The sequence below is a fragment of the Pelecanus crispus genome, chromosome 5 (assembly GCF_030463565.1).
Source record: "Pelecanus crispus isolate bPelCri1 chromosome 5, bPelCri1.pri, whole genome shotgun sequence".
Classification (NCBI taxonomy): Eukaryota; Metazoa; Chordata; class Aves; order Pelecaniformes; family Pelecanidae; genus Pelecanus; species Pelecanus crispus.
This window is the reverse complement of record NC_134647.1, coordinates 63808193-63825368: the sequence shown is the minus strand read 5'-3', so window position 1 is coordinate 63825368 and position 17176 is coordinate 63808193. Positions and strand designations below refer to the sequence as shown.

The following is a 17176-nucleotide window of genomic DNA, read 5'->3' as shown; positions in this document are numbered from 1 at the left end:
ACTTGCTGTTCATCACTGTCAAGAAAATTGTCACTTCTCACAAGCGCTACATTAATTAAAATTGAGAGTAAGTACTGGGAATTTAGGCATTTGGAATCTGAATTTTTAAAAGAGGAGGATGAAATGGTATGTTTTTAGCATGTTGCATGCTCTAGTGCAACTGCTGTTGCTTCGTAAAACAAAACGGGCAGTAGGAAGAGGGGAAATCAAAGTTATGAGGTGAAATGAATTTCCAAACCTTTTATAGTCTTCATCCTATGCAACTAGCAGGGCTGTGCAAGATCTGCTGCAAATGAGCTTGTGAAACAGTGTAGCAGAATAAAAATGATTTTTGGAAAGTTTCACTTGACATTTTATGTGTGTGTACATATATATGTCTTAAAAAAATCTGAAAGCAGGCTACCATACAGGTTTCAGAGGTAGAAAGCACCCACAGTTCCTGCAATTAACTTCAACTAAAATGGTGCTCATTAGTAGAAAAATTTTGCTTTTATTCCTCCTTCTTGAGCTGCCTCTGCAGGGACTCAAGCTGCAGGTCCCGCACCCAAGCCATCCTAGGCAATACGCCGTGTCTCTCGGAAGCTACAGGTGACGTGGTGTGTTTCGGAGTGCTGTCGGGAGCAGTCCTGCTTGCGTTGAGTGCTGTGAGAGGTGGCTGTGCATCGCTGGTTCGGTGCTCTTGTGGGCGAAGTGTTAGAATTGCTTAACTCTGTCCAAGTCCCCATCCTCCTCCAGCTTTTGCTGTTCCCTTCTGTGAAAGCGGTAGGGGCTGTGCTGCTTAGGCCTCTGTGGGAATTTGAGTTTGAAAGGGCTCTAAATTCATGTTTGGACGCCGATTTACTGCAAATGAGTACAAATAAAGCTTTTCTACAAAGTCTACGCCTACATTTTGCCCTCACTTGGGGAGTTTGGTGGCTATGTTGATGTGTATGTCTTTTCAGCCCACGATTTATAAATACACTGGCAGTTCAGGATCCTCTGAAAATTGACTTGGCTTTTAAGGTCTGCGTTTCACAGAGCAGCTACCACTAGTCCCTGTGGCCAGACTGAATGTCCTGTTCATGAGCTTTGCCTGTTCATGAGCTTTGCCTGCAGGACCCCACTCCCATACTCCCTGTCTTGAGAAGTAGCACGGAAATGCTGGGCCCTGCCCTTCTCCGAGCCTCCAGCTGCATTCAGGTCACTGGTGCGCTTTTCTCCGCGACACCTGAGGGCTCGCCCCTGCTCCTGAGCACCGCTCGGCTGGGGGTGCGGGCCTCCCCGAGCCAGGAAGCGGTGCTTGCCGGCAGCGATGCTTCTCCAGCCGGCCCGGCCCGGGGCCACGGGCGCTACGTGCCTCCCCGGACGCGGTTTATGGACCGCTCCCGCCCCCGCTGGAGGGATGCGGCCCGGCCGTCCCCCGGGAGGCGGCTCTCCCGCCGCGCCGCCCCGGCTTCCTGCGCCGCAGGTGAGGCGCGCTCGCTTCCCGCTTCCGCCCAGGTGAGAGCCGGCGGCCACCGCGCCGCTCCGACCGCCGCCGCCTCCCGCCCGCAGGTACCGCGCGGCGGGGAGCCCCGCGCCCGCCCCGGCCCCGCACTCGCCCCGGCCCCGCCACGGCGGCTGCCCCGAGCGCCGCCCGCCGCCACGGCGGCTGCCCGCGGCCCGGCCGCGCGGCCCTGCGCCTCCGCAGCGCCCCCAGCGCTGAGGGGAGCCCGCCCCGGCTCCCTCCGCCCTGCCCGCCCCGGCCCCGGCCCCGGCCCCGGCCCCGGCCCCGGCCCCCTAACACTGGCGTGGGCGTGACTTTCGGTAGCGAAGGCGGCTGGGCCGGGGGCTGCGCCGGGGAAGGGCGGAGGGGCGGCTTGCGGCCGGCCGGCGTGCCCCTGAGGGGAGGCCTCGCTGCCCTCGACGCTGCGGGAGCTGGCAGGTGTGGTTTTAGGGAGGGGGCGGCTCTCCTGGCAGGTGGAGTCGGCTTGTTGTGAGGGCTCTTCTGGAGTAGTTTAATTCCTTCTTCAGATACGGAGGCTCTGCCAGGCGCTAGCGCTTGGTTGTGGCACAGATCCTCGGGAGAAGCCTTTCCTACCATCCCGCTCCCTCAGCGCCTGACCCGTATCTCGATGTGAACTCTGCCATGGTCAGGATACCGGCCTGGACTTGGCCAGAGGCTCCCACCCTGAAGCCCTTTAGGTTTCACGCACCGCGGGCCTTTTGGCTCCCTGATGCCCCCGGCAAAGGCTGAGGAGAGCTGCGCGGCTCCTGATGGCGGGCAAAGGCGCTCCGGGACGCAGGAGTCATCTTAGTGCAGTGGTGTTGTGCAAACAGTTCCCATTGCTTGGGGAGACTGTAGTGACGGGGAGAGGAGGTGCTAGGGAAGTAACACACCGTTTGCAACTCCTTCTGTCAGTGCTTGTCAATTTGGAGATTCTTAACAAAGCAGGTGGTTTTCTTTAGTTAGGGGCTGATTAATAAGAAAACAGTTCTTTCAGGTTCCTTGTAAATTTTTGAAGCTTAGAAATTCAGTATGGTTCCAGGTCTAACAACAGACCTTCCTCATGCAGTGATTTCTTAATCATATACATTGTCATCATAGTAATTCTAGGATTTATTGGCTAATTTCAGTAGAATATGACAATATTTAGATCTCAGAAACAAGTTTTCCTCAAGCTTTGTGAGAGTACTTTTCTGAGACCATGTTATTGCTCCATGGAGAATGGCTTCGGCGTGAGCTCACCCTTCTATTAGATGTCAGAGAACCCACACTGGCACTCCCCTGGAGGCTGAAGTCTGCAGGAATTCAGGTTCTGCTTGTTAAAAGTTAGCATGCCTTGAGAGTGACTAAGGCTCCTCTTGATCTGCATGGAGACTGGAAATCACAGGTGCAGGGTGGTGGTTTTTTGCTTTCCTCATCTTGTGGTCACTAATCGTATGTAACAACAGGACACATTCAGTTTGCCCATGGAATAGTTTTTTGATATTTAACAATACTTAGCTTTGACCTGCTTCTCCCTGGCAATGCATGGTGTATTTGTGTTTAGGTACTCACAGCACTGTTCGGTTGTTTCCTTCTTTCAAGTGCCTGGAGCAGTCAGCACGTGCTCTATAGCATTTTTTATAAGTAGTGCAGCATTACACAGGACAGCAGGTTTTGGTGGTTTCAACCGAAAGGTGTGTACGTGCTAAGCTTGGTTGGACTGAATTCTTCTGTGCGTTACCAGGATGGAAAACTGGGTGTAACATGTAGGACAGCAAAATACGTGTTAGAATAGTGTTGGTTTTTTTTACAGTACATAGTCACTTGATGGTGTGTAAACTATATAACTTTTTAATCTCTGAAGTTACAGGTGATGCTGTGTGAGGACAATTTAGGATTAAGATCACACTAACAAATGCTGTTTTCCCCTTTTTTTGCCTTTATCAAATTTTAAACCATTTGGGCTGAAATTTTCCAAGTTGGAGATCTCTGATGAAGAAAACAACATGCACTGTATCAGTCGCTCCTGATAACAGGGCCAGGAAAAATTACAACCACATTAGTGCAGAAAGGTGATTTGGATTGGGATGTTCCCTTGGCTGTTCCCATGGCAGACTGCTCAGATTGGCCATGCTAGAAGCTTTTGAAAAACATCAGCAGTTAGCACTTGTGCATTAAGGACTTGTGGTGTTTCTTGTCCCAAAAGGTTATACCTACGCTGAGCGGGGAGAGCCTTTCACAAGGCAGGACCTTCCCTGCAGGTGCATTTCTTGGAAGGACCCAGGTTGATGGAGGCCGAGTTGAAGGACATAGGGCAGAAGCGGTTGTAGTTGTTAGGTCGGCGGGGAGAAGTGGGAGGAAGAATCTCTGCTGGCTAAACCTTGGTCCTTCAGACCCCAGCACGAAAACCTTTATTTTTGTCTTTCAGCAGACCTTTGTGGAGGACAGGTGTTTGTCAAGGCCACTGCCAGGGGTGTCAAGTTCCCCTCTGGCTCTGGGATGTGCTGGGGTTGAGCATCCTGTGTCTCTGTGCAAGTGGCAGGCGTCTGGCAGGGGGGTGATGGCAATGGAAGACTTAAACCTTTCAGCTCTTCTGATGACCTCTGCTGGCATCAGCATGGGGGAATTCCTTTTTTCTTAGTCTGCTTTTGAAGAAGATCCAAGTCCTAGGATTTCATACAAAACCTTATGAAACTTTCCCACTCCCTGTGATGCGTTGAGTTCAGCTCCCAAAAGTGAAGACAGTAAAAACCCAGATGCATGCTGTGCTGGAGTGTGGGGTTTTTTCTGGTGTTAGAAAACACCAAACTTTCTGAAATTCATTATTTTCTCAATGATTTTACAATTATATTGGGAGTTGTGACATAAACTTTGAACTGAGGTTTGCAGTTTTGTTTACCAATAAGATAAATAAGTGGCTGTAGAAGTCAGAGAATGGAGCTAAGGAAGTTGAATGCGGAGTGGATGAACTGATTTTAACAAGACAAACTGTAGTGTTTTGGATCCATCTTCAAAATTATCATCTAGGAATGGACCTCCTAATTCAGCAATTGTCTGTTGACACCTTGCTTGGAATTAGCATCAGTGTTTGGAAATCTTTTAACGATAAGCTGTTTGAGTCCCCAAACATAAACAGCTCAGTAGTATATGGAGTTGTGTGTTTCTCTGGTGCCCCAAAGCCAGTCTTCGAGACCTGTCCTCAATTACACATTACTTGAAAGCTTTAAATTGGTTTGTATTTTCAGGGAACCCCTCACACCAGAAGGAGCAGTTTACTTTAAAATATAACACACTTTGTTTTTTTCCCCACTCTCCTTTTATGAAAGGAGAACAAAGAAATAGTGAGGGTGGTTTTAGCATATTGCACAAAAAATTTAAAAACCGTTGCAAGCTGGCTAGAGGTCAGCTTTGATCATGAGGATTCCCAAAGTGCTGTGTAAACTTGAACTGTTGTACAAACTGTACCTGAGGTCCACTTTGGCATCTACCTGCGCAGAGTGGTCTGCAATGGCTCTTAGCAATGCTTTGGAGCAGCTCAAGCAGGAAGCTGAAACTTTCTTTAATCTTTTTTTGCCCTCCTCTTTCGCACCTCCTTCTCCAGGAGGTCTTCTGCCTAGATGGAGTCTAGATCTCTTACCTACGTTTTTCTGCTTAAATTTTTCTTCCTTGGACCTGTACCCATCATCATAATTGCTATTGTTACACCCGCTGTAATGGAAAAAAGATTAATCTTGAAGACTGTCAGCGCAGCACTTTGAGGCTGTTTTTGAATGACGCAGGCTATTTCTCATGGTGCAGTTTGCCAGTGCAGCTAAGCTGCTGCAAACACTAGCTGCTGCTGCTGCAAGGTGTGGTCCCGCTTCCCCGGCACTTCTCAGCCCCCTCCTGCGTGCCAGTGCTGGCAGTTGAGAGCTAACTGGGCAAAAAGCTCACCCTACCAAAATGTGAAGGTTTTTTCTGCATGTTTAGCTCCCTGTTCCAGCTCACTATGGGATCAGATGAATGAGTGCAAGTGCAGATGGAAAGGGAAGAACAAAATGCGTGAAAGGGGGCTGGAGAGCTGGACCAGCCTCTTGGCTTCAGCTATTAGATGAGCATGGTGTTGTCAAGTCGGCATTATTTCCTGCCATGCTGGGTTTCTCTTCTGTGTTTAATCTTTTCTTCACCCTACTGCTGGTTTAAAGGTGTTTCAAGCTACTTTTTTCCTCATGGGAGTTACTTTGTATCCCTTTCTGATGTTGGGTTTAGGGTGGTTTTTTTTTTTTCCTCTTTTAACTGCTGATGTGAGGTAGAAAAATAGAGGAGGGAAGTGAATGGAGGGAAGTTAAATTGGGAAGAAAGAACAAATTTCCATATTCTTTGTCCTGTTTTGTTAAGATTCATGCAATATTTTTAGTCAAGGAGGTTAAGTTTTGTTTTTTTCGTTTAGGTGAAGACTCAGGAATGTATAAGGAAATGGTATTTTCATCTGTTCTTCAGAATCAGATCTCAGCACAGAATCAAAGGCTGCTGTACTCTTAGAAGTGTTTTATTTCAAATGGAAAAGAAAATAAAGCTGCAGCACCGAAAGTTCAGATGCATTCCTGAAAATCTTTCAGGGGTTGTATGGGTTTGCCGCTTCAACTCTTGCTATGAGTTTGATTTAAAATGACCTCCTAAATCTGTTAATAGTCTTGCAAAGCAACTCATTTTGCTTGGCCCTGGGTAGAAACCATGCAAACCCACTGAGTTCTGCAGGAATTCCTCCAGGAGCCAAAGCTGCTCAGATACCGTAAAGGGTGCATAAATCTGAAATTGTGGTTTGTGACACACCTCCACTTTTTTTTTTTTTTTTTTAAATTAGGTAAATCAGCTTAATCTGACTCTTCAGGAGAAGAGAAGCTATTCACCTGCATACTTAATATTTCGTTAAATATAACAGTGTCTTCCTAGAACTCAAGATGTCTTCAGTGTGAGCACAGACAGCATCAGAGGCAGAGCTGAGAGGATCAGAGGTCCTGCTGGGAGAGAGTCCCTGGGATGTGCTTACCCTGATATTACATTCAGGTGCATATGGCCCTTTCTACTCTCGAATTGCAAGATTAAAAAAGTAAATACAGAGATTTTTATATATATTTTTATATATATATGGCTATTTTTGTTCCAAAATAATTCCAAATATATTATTCTGAAATTACACAGTTATATACTGCGTGGAGTTAAAATTATGTAAATTGTGCTATTAAATGGCTGATTTCTTTCAGAGGAGCTTGTACTAAGTGAAGAAATCTTGTTTCTCATGTATGTTTTGGTATAACTGCCTTGATAGATTTCAGAATGACAGGCTCCACATCAATGTAATAACATGCAAATAAGGGTAGAAATTTATCATCGCTGCTAATTGCACGTCTGTTGTTTTTATACTGCTTTCTAGGCCTCAGCCTCAGTTGGAGACCTGTTCTATTTGGCACTGTAGAGGAGCATGATAAAGGATATTCTGCTTCTTAAAAGCTTGTCATGTACATAGAAAAGAGAAAGACAAGCTCATGCAGGAGAAGAGAACAGGCTTCTTTCACCTGTTCAGCACCAGGGCTGCGATCATAACTGGCCTCCCTTAGGAACGTGTTGGAATAGGGGTTGATTTGGCCAATTTTGGGCCTTAATGCTATGCTGTCTCGTCAGTGGAGGAAACTTCGTTGTTTTATAGGGAGATGCAAAGTTTCACCTATATTGCCATGCAGCATGGCTGAGCTATTGTGATAAGAATGCTGTCTGCAAATAATTAATCGGGTAGAAAGTATCTTCTAAATAATAGGAAAATTTTAACTGCATGTATATTTGAAAAGATCACAACTTTAACGTCTATATTCAAAGTAATTTGGTTGAACATAGCTATGTCTCAGCTTTCTTGGCCAATGTTTGTTTTTATAACCTGCATTTTTACTCATATTTGAAGGAGTTGTTCATATTCCTTCCTGTGTGTGAAGGGAAAAGCACACTGAACAAGGAAAGATTTTTGGATGTGCTGAGGCTGCAGTGCAACTAGCTATATTGAAAGCGTTGTAGAATACATGGGGTAAACAACAGGGGGTAGTAGTATTTTTTTATTAAATTTGTTATAGTTAGGTTAGTATTTTATTATTGCATTTATTGACTGTGTATCTATTAGCATTCTGCTCAGATATATAAACTATTTATTTGATTTTTTTTGAACCTCATGTAGGTTATTCTGAGTAATTCCGAAAATACCCTTCAACATGCCTGAAAATCCTGCTGCAGGTATGTGGTCTGAAAGTGATTACTTTTGTTAAGCAGCGAGAAATGAAGCTCCATTCCTAACATGCACTACTTTGTGGTGCAGATAAACAGCAGGTGCTGCAGATCCTTGATCGTCTGCAAGCAAAACTGCGTGAGAAAAGAGATTCCCAACATAATGAAAACCTGACTGTTCTGCGTAACACACTCAGGAGTCCTTTGTTTAACCAGATACTGACCATCCAGCAATCCATCAAGCAACTGAAGGAACAAGTGAGTGTAAAATTATGATTGTGTTGGTGTGATGATAACTATAGTGAACTTGGAACTTAAAACAGGGTACATAGGCATGTGTTAATGAGGGTGTTCTCATTAATAAGCTGTAACTGGGTGTGAGTGCATGTTGGGCTTTTTTTTTCTTCTTGGTCATGCTGATATCTACAGAGTCACTACTGAAATGAGAAGTGGTATTGTAACAAACAGATCATGGGGCAACGTGCTTTGAAAGGGATGCAGAAGAGGCGGGCATTGCGAACCACATCAGTTGGAGAAAAGCATCTGCAAAAGACATCAGCTCTAATACTTGGAGTTCAGAACACAGTTGGAACTGGGATCCTTTGTTTTTCACAGAATCTAAATACTGTTTATTGGCTAACTGGCAGCATCTTTTCTCCTTAAAAGACTTCATCACTTAGTTCCTGCTGACTTGTACAAGAATGGTTAACCTGTTTTGGGAAATATAATCTAAAAAACCATCCCTGAAGTTTTGCCAAGCTCTGATGCAGATGTACCCAAGCTAACTTTAAAATTACTTGGCTCCAGCAGTGGAAGTGGAACTTGTGTGGATTGGTTTATAATGCCAACTGACACTTAGATCTTGTGGACATGGGCATCAATGACACATCTGCATGAACAGGTCTCACTGTGCAGTTATCGGCATCAGGCATGCAAACTTAAAATCAGGGACTAACTTGACATAGCCTAAGGAGCAGTGATCCCTGTCTGCTGTTACTGCACCTGCCCAGCTGCAGGTATAGAGGGTAGACATCAGTGGGACAAGGCCACCTTGCTGTCATTGCCAAATGTATTGCACCTGTTCCTGCCTGGGTGGCACGGTAGTGGTTGTGCCCTTCATTCTCCCTTTTTCCCCATATTCACAAAGGTTCTGTATCTGTTCCTGTTCCTTCCTTTCAAAGATTGGATGCCTGTCTGCAAGCTATTAAAAATGTATGAAAAGGCAAATATATCTAAGATCATGCTTTGTGACTGTGGCATAATGGATTTTATATCCAGAACATTCAGAATTATCATATCTAGAAAATTTTGTTTTTCTTGAAATTCTCTTTAAGCATGTCCCTCATGAGCAGTTTCATTCAGGATGGGATTTTTCAGTTTACTACATCGCACTGGGAATATTTCTGCATTTCTTCCTTATCTGTCACGGCTAGACATTGAACTGCAAGGTCTAGCAAAGATAACATGTTCAATGGCGGTTAGTTTGTACCCTAGGCTCTCTCTGGGGAGGAGATAATACAGACCAGGCCTTTGGCTCCTGAATGACTATGTGACTCTTAAAAAATTTGGATTCTTGTGCCAAAATTGTCTAGGTTTGCCTGGCAGTTGCAACAGTGCTTGAGTGCCTCTTTAATGTTGTTGCTTTTGCATGTGTTTCTGGAATATCAGGGTGAAAGGAGGATAATGGGCACAGGCAGGGAAGCAGAATGAAAGAAATGGAGAAAATGAGTGGAGTAGAAACACAGCTGAAACATTCAGGGAACTTTTCCTTCTGAAAAACAGTTTAAACTTGATATGGTAGCTTGGTTATAGCTTACATATTAACATTGCCTAATTTATACAGGTGAGTGTATTTGTGTGAATAGGCATATATGAACATATGTGTGCTTGCATCTTCGGCAGTCTTCACACAAGATGATATATGTGGAAATCTCTTCTTTCGTTTTTAATAGTTTTTCTACATCTTTGTTCATTTTCAACAGCTCAATTATATGCCTCCTGACCGTTCAGTAGATTTTGATTTTACTAAGAGAGGGCTACTAGTGTTTGCTGACAAATCAGTTGCTGCTGGGAGTGTGCATGCACCTTGCAGTTCACCTGAACTCAAAGCATCTATCTTCACTCCAAACCTGGGAGTTAATGAATTTAACGCAATCATCCAACAGATGGCAAAGGTAAGGCCCTAAGGTTTAGCGAGCCAAACTTATTTTCACTTAATGTCAAACTTTTTCTTGCAGGCTTTTGGAGTACGTTTTCAAACATGCTCTTTTGTTGTGTATCTGGGAGTGTGGTGCCTCCTAGCCAGTAAGAGAGTAGAAGTGCTGAGGATAACTTTTCCCTGTTAAAGATAATGTCAGCAATGGAAAGTGGTTTGGTAGTGGGGTTTTTTCTTTCTTTGCCAATTCTTTTGTCTTGCTTTTTACCAAACACACCAATATAGAAAAGAAATTTCAGTTGCCAGAAAACTTTTTTTTGGTATTTGATGACACTTAATTGAAAATGGACATTTTCTGCAGAAACTTGTTTTGATGGAGAGATTTATCGAGTACATTTTAAATTGGAAATGTACCAACTTTATTAATATATGAACAGTGCAAATGATTAAAAGAACTGGCATGTAATATTTTATTTAACTCCTCATTTAGTATGCCTTAACTTTGCCAGACAGATGCTGATTTCATTAACAGGTGATGTAGCATGTACCAGATGCTTATGGAAGTTGTACAGGTGCAGACATCCACCCATGTGGGATTGGCATTTATACCACATATGTATTGTTCTGTGTTACTTTGAACCATTAATTTAATTGGTTAGTCATGCCTTTCTATATTAAGTAACTGTTGCTAATTGACTACCTTAATGTAGCTGTAATATTTTGACCATAACTCTTCTCATTAGTTCGTCATTAACTCATCAGACAAAAGGTTTAGCAGTGAAGACTGCACATTTTGCATAAAACAGCTGTGATAGCAGTGCATTCTCTAAGTAATATTTCCCAGTAAACAACCACAGAAGTCTTGTATTAGAACTGAAAGCAGGCAGTCACAAAAGCAAACTTTTTTTAGCATTAAGTGTGAAGTTGCAGGGAGGGGAAGGAAATTAATTTCTTTATTTAAAAGCTGCAGTCTTTTGAACGCACACCTAAAAATCAGCATTAAAAGCAAGGGGAGCCAAAAGACAAGTAATTTAGTTTAGCTATGCAGCATTTCCAGAAATTCCAAATATATTGCTCTAGACAGCACTTCGTTCATAGTTTTCATCCAGTTTGGAATTCATCTCATAATGTGAATGAAGTGTGAAAGCAGCTCTTAAATTCCCTGAGGTTTCAGAACCTCAGAGTGGTTGCATATCCAATACTCTGCTATATTAAAAATAATAAATGGAGGAGCTTTTATAGAAATAACATATTCAGTATTTTGCCTTTGTTTAGTCTTAGGAGGAGAATAATTCTCCTGGTGTTCATAAATTTTAAACTAGCTCATTCTGTTGCATTAAAAATTAGTAAATCAATTTTTTTTCTGTTTTATTAGGGGAGACAAATAGAATCAATAAAGATTGAAAAGCCTTCTGTTGGAGGTCTTGGATTTAGTGTGGTTGCCCTTAAAAATCACAGCTTGGGAGAAGTTGGTATCTTTGTCAAGGAAGTCCAGCCAGGAAGCATAGCTGACAGGTGAGATCTTTATAATTGTTTTGGAAAATTGCAGTATTTCCATGAAGGGGAAAGTCATGACTTTCATGTTGAAAACTCTATCAGACTAAGATGTTTGTCTGGGTTATCTGGTGGGATATTTTGGTGGTGGTATCTTGAATTCTGGCTTTTCAACTAAATGGACTCATGTTTTGAGGATCAGATTTTCAAATGAGTTTTAAATATCCGAGCCATTCATAAATGGAATTTCCAGAAATCATGACTCACTTAAGAGAATTTTGAGTACTGATTAAAAAACAAAAGAAAACTCGGAAAAGAATACAAGGAAAATAAAAATTAGCCTCTGTTTGAATTTTTATGCATTGTGTCCCTGAAAGATTCCCCCCCCTTGTTTCTTTATTTATGTGCCTATGACAATGCCCTATTTATAGTTGGTTTTACTGTTTGTTTCCTGTGTAAATTTAGATCTAGTCCTCCCGACAGATCCCTGCACAGATGTCATCATAGAATCAAGGCTTCAGGCAGTTTCTTCCCGCATTGTCTGTGGGTTTTCACCCAACAACAAAAGACAGAGCAATCCTTTAAAAATAAAATGTGATTGTAAAACCACAAGAGCTGGCATGAGACAAATGCAGTGCTTGGAATTATGTTTCAAGAAAATGTGTCTAGATTTCAAGTCATTGGTGTCACTTTTTAAATAACACATGTCAGGAAGTGCCAACACAGGATGACAAAAAGAGTGGGGAGAGGTTGGAATGATAATGGCTATGGGCCCACAGAGAACACACCAGAGAACACTTAAAGAAAAGCATATTAGGCTCTTTCAAAGTGGAGACAGATGGACTGATCTGGATGTCAAAGGAGGGTGAATATCTCACTTTAGGATTTGATGACCTGCTGCTCACTTTCTTTGATGAGAGAATCTAAAATATGGTTAGTGCTTGAAGAAAGTGATTTCTGGGAAACATCTTAAACATTGCATGATAAAAAAGAAGTTTAAAATGCGTTAGTTAAGATGTGCAGTTATATTGTTACAGAGTTTATAAATTTCCCCAGCATGCTTCCCATTTTGCTTCTGAGACAAGATCTCCTGGAGACTTTTTTTGGATTCCTACAGAGCTTTGAAGGCAGTGTCTGTCTATGTAACAGTTTGGTCTCGTGCTCAGAATGAATATTTAACAAAGGAGATGAGTGATGGTTTCTCTCTTGTCACAATTCTAAATTCATCACTAGGGTGAATTAACTGTGAAATTTATATTATCTTAAGGTATAAGTTGAACTGTGTGTTGCTCGAAGAAAGTTTGATGTCTGAAGTTTGATACTGTAAATTTTTGAGTAAAATATAAATATGCACCTCATCAATCTTTAGATTAAATAATGATACAAAACAGTATCATAACCTGAGTTGTGGGTACTTAGAGATAGTGTCATGGAGTGCTAAACATAATGAAGAATAGTTCCTAGTTCATTGTATAACTAAAAAAAAAATTTTTTTCTGCCCTGTAATTCAATGTCATCAAGAAAGGATGAGGGAATTTCATTGAATTTCAAATAGATGCAAAGGAAAATAATTGAGCAAATTTCTGTACCATGATAAAGTTTGAGCAAAATATGGCTGGGCAGTTCAATACAGTGTGGATTGCATGTAGTTTGTATGTTGGTGAAGACAGTCTAATAAGCAGGTTTCTTACGTATATAAATATTTAACTTTGCATAACTGTGTATTTTGCATGTTCATATTTAAATTACACAAGCCTGTTGTGAAGTCACTATGCTGCATTTTAAAATTTCTTTTAATGTTTTGTTAAGGGATCAAAGACTAAAGGAAAATGACCACATACTGGCCATTAATTGCACCCCATTGGATCAGAACATTTCCCATCAGCACGCTATTGCCCTCCTCCAGCAGTCCACAGGATCTTTACATCTGGTTGTTGCTAGGGAGCCAGTTCAAGGAAACAGCAGAACTTCGGCTGTCTTATTAAGTGATATAAATCCACCTGAGACTGTGAGTTGTTGTAATACTGTCAAAATCAGATTTTGAACTATGGTGGATATTTTTTGTGGTTGTGTTTGTGTTAGCAAGCTTTACATATAGGGTTTTTTTTCTTTAATCAGATTTTATATATGATGGCATTTCATTTAGACTGATCATGCAATAAGTATAAGGCTTCTATTGCAAAGCTGCATGAAGTTGTTATGAAATAGATCCTGGATTTTTACGGGATAGCAGAAGCTTTAGTGGATCAACATATTCTTAGCAGCACGGTCTGTTCAGCATAGGCTGGGTAAAGCATTTTACGAGTATACCCAGCTGAAACCTACTTATGCTCAGCAATTAAAGATGCTATGATTACATCTTAAAAGAGTGTAAACATAACCTATCATGAGCACTGCTTGAAATATCCCAACCAATTTAAACTTAAACTCCTAAAAGCAAAAAGCCTTGTCTTTGTTTTAAAAACAAACAAAAAGTATCCATTAAAGAACCTCTCGATCCCTGTTTATTTATCAGGGTTTTTTTAATCTGCAAATTTCATTGATTGTGAACCCTTTTGTTTTCTTGAACAGGGAGAGATTGTCACTGGGACCTGTAATAAGCTAGGGCTGAACTTCCATCTGTGTTCAAACCATATGGTCCAGGTGGCTTCACTGAATTTGGTTGAACTGCACACCTAAATCCAGGGTTTGCAATATTGGAATCTTAATTTATTATGCTAGTAGGTTTTGATGAAAATCTGGTTAAGAGCAGTGCTTTTCCTTATTCTCAGTAATTATTTCCCTCATGATTATTACAGACCTAGTGAAATCTGAAGGTTTTAGTGGATAATCAATATTGTTTATTGCACTGAAAATTTTAAAGAATTAAAGTTTAACTGCTTTTTCATTGAAAGATCTGCACTGAACAGACTAACAAAATAAAACACAAATATATCTCTACAGGGGGTCTTTAAACTTCTTTTATGATATTTAACTGGCTTTGGCAAAGATTTTCAGTATGCTAATAAATCCTTTATTCACAGAAGACTTAAATCTGCCTACTTTGCTCCATTTTGGTTTCTATGAGATATTAATCTGACAGAAACATTGGCTGGGTTTGGGTTGCTTAACAGCTTTGTTATTTTCAGAATGTCTTGTAGAACATAAGGTCATGGTACAGTGTAGCTTAGAAACATGCTTCCAATTCAGTATGGCAGAAAATTGTACTGTGCTATTAATTCAGCGTGTGCTGGTGGTGTTTAGAGTATGTAAGTGAAATAACAGAAATAAGAATTTGGGCAACACTAAGTGAAAACTAGGCCAGTGCAAGCTCCTTGCCTCTGTTTTTCTCTGTTGTTTGCAGTATTCTTGATTTATGAAAAACTAAAAGGATAGTTTTCATTTTGGAAGAAAATCTTAAAATTGCTTTTTCTTAGTCAAGCTTTTTCCTAGTATCCTGTTATGCTGAAAGTGAAGGACAAAACGTATGTTTAAAAACAGATGAGAAATCCCACTGCGTATTTATAAGGAAATGAAGCTGACTGAACAAAATCCAACAGCTCTCCAATATGCAGGGTAGAGAGAGAAAATTGCTCTGGTTAATTCTTGTCAGTCCTGGTACATGTGAAAGTAAGAAACATTAAAGATCGACTGAAATTAAAATCTCCTGTTTTTATTAATTGCAGATTCACTGGGGCCATGTTGAAGACGTTGAGCTGATTAACGATGGTTCAGGATTAGGCTTTGGAATTGTAGGAGGAAAGTCGAGTGGAGTAGTTGTAAGAACAATTGTTCCTGGGGGATTAGCAGATCGGGTAATTTGTTATATTATGTCACTTCTTGTTTGATTGTAAAGTATAATTAACTGGTTTTGACAGACTTAAAATAAACTAATATACTTAAACAAAAGGAAGCTGATAACATCAAAGTCTGAATGCCAACATATACTTTATAAATAAATATGTTGAAGGTATGATTGCGGAAAAAGTCAGCACCTGATATGAATTAAGTTGTTTCTCAGACATGCTTTGGCTTTTATAACATTATTGAACATGCAGAAATTCTGAAAAGTTGTCTAATATTTTCAATACTTTTGATATTTTCAGCCTTTGGTCAGTCTGTGGAGGGACAAATACTCTCAATGGATTTGCACATCCCCTGTAGAGTTTGGCACATTTGGCAACATCTATAGGGACAAGCTCTCCAAATGAATTGTCAGGCAAGAGAATCTGCCCTATTGAAGTAATTGCATTGCAAGATTCAGTTTATAGATTAAGATGTCCTATTTTTAGTGGGTTTCATTTTAAAGGGGTTTTGATCCCTGCCTTATGGTCTGACCAGTTCAAGGAGACACTTAGGATTGATGCAAAGCCTTTTGAAGTTACTGGTATCTTAAAGCTGCACAGGTATAGTTTGCAACCTTTGACTGCTAATCTTTAAAGACTCAGTGCTAAGTGTTGCTACATTTCAGGAGTAGAACACGTGCAATAGCAAAAACAGATTTGGATATTTAATGTGAATTTGGGCATGACAAGTTACAGTACTGGGCCTGAAACCCATGCAGACAAGATCGAGTAACATACAAAAGAGAGAGGCTAAATTACTTCCTCTGGTATGATGGAAACGAAAACTGGAGATTCGGAGAGCTTTACTGGAAAATGTTGGCTTTTGCTTGACTGCCTCCCTCTAAACCTGTCATGTATAAATGAGTATTTTTTAATTATTGTGTAACACCTGTTTTGCTGTAAGGAATAGAGTGTTTTGGCTACAAATGAAGCATGTAAGTTAAGAACTCACCCCATCATTCTCAGCTGAATGAGACATCATTAAGAACATGTGAAATAATGAGAACACATACATGTTAAAATTTGATGAGTTTGTAAATGAGTTTGAGTTAATTCTGGGAACAACCTCGCTATGATTGCTGTATAAATCAATGCACCTAAGCTGGTGGAGCTCTGCTGATCAATACCAGCTGAGGATTTGGTCCTATGAATGCTTGCTTATAATAGAAATGGTGATGTAGGTCATGGATCATAATTATTGTGTAAAAAATGGTTTGTGTGGAGTCTTGTTACCTTCAGTGGATTTACTCGCTCGAGTTGGAGCTGGTCATATGAGAAAAGAATTATCAGGCTAATACAGAAGTATTAGGAAAAACTGTAAAAAGTCCTAAATCAAAATGCCGTACTTCTTATTCTAACCCATATCTGATGAGGAGCATACTGTGAAACAGCAATACATAACAACCTGTGAGATTATAAAACATTGTTGCTGTCTGTTTTGTCCTAAATGAGAAAAGTAACCACTTTCTTAGGAATGGTGCTGTTCAACTTGTCTATCTTACTCAGTTTTGGAAAGGTTGATTTACCACTGTTAACTACTGTGGAAAAAACAGTGCAAATGTTTCCTTGAATTGTTTAGTATGTTGCCATGGTGGTCAATTTTATGGTATTTTTTTGCATTGGCTCTCATGGCCATGAAGATGCCTGTACAGTTTCAATTTTGTAATGGAAAAGGTATCTTATGTATAGACCGGAAACATTTTTTGCAATTTTATTTATGTTTGAAGGATGGGAGGCTCCGGACAGGAGATCACATCTTACAGATTGGAGGGACCAATGTGCAAGGAATGACCAGTGAACAAGTTGCCCAAGTGCTGAGAAACTGTGGGAATTCTGTTAGGATGATCGTTGCAAGAGACCCAAAGTGTGGAATTACAGAGACTCCACCAGCTCCTGTGAGCTGGCCAGTCAGTACATTACCTTCGTTTCAAAATGGAAATGTAAGTGTCTGGTGTTTACTTATGACATTTTTAAGGCTGTTTGTGGCTTGTCATCAGAAAGGAGGAG

The 17176-nt window shown here is 41.2% G+C and overlaps 1 protein-coding gene across 1 annotated transcript in view; it reads left to right on the top strand.

The window, feature by feature from the left end:
* Nucleotides 1-7683: 7683 nt before the first annotated feature.
* PATJ (PATJ crumbs cell polarity complex component) overlaps nt 7684-17176 on the top strand; it is a 147891-nt gene continuing 138398 nt past the window's right edge. Inside the window, exons 1-7 of the mRNA XM_075710089.1 lie at nt 7684-7705; nt 7788-7954; nt 9679-9870; nt 11227-11366; nt 13155-13353; nt 15011-15139; nt 16897-17109. Of these exons, the coding sequence (XP_075566204.1) occupies nt 7684-7705; nt 7788-7954; nt 9679-9870; nt 11227-11366; nt 13155-13353; nt 15011-15139; nt 16897-17109 (1062 nt within the window). The remainder of the gene's footprint in view (nt 7706-7787; nt 7955-9678; nt 9871-11226; nt 11367-13154; nt 13354-15010; nt 15140-16896; nt 17110-17176) is intronic.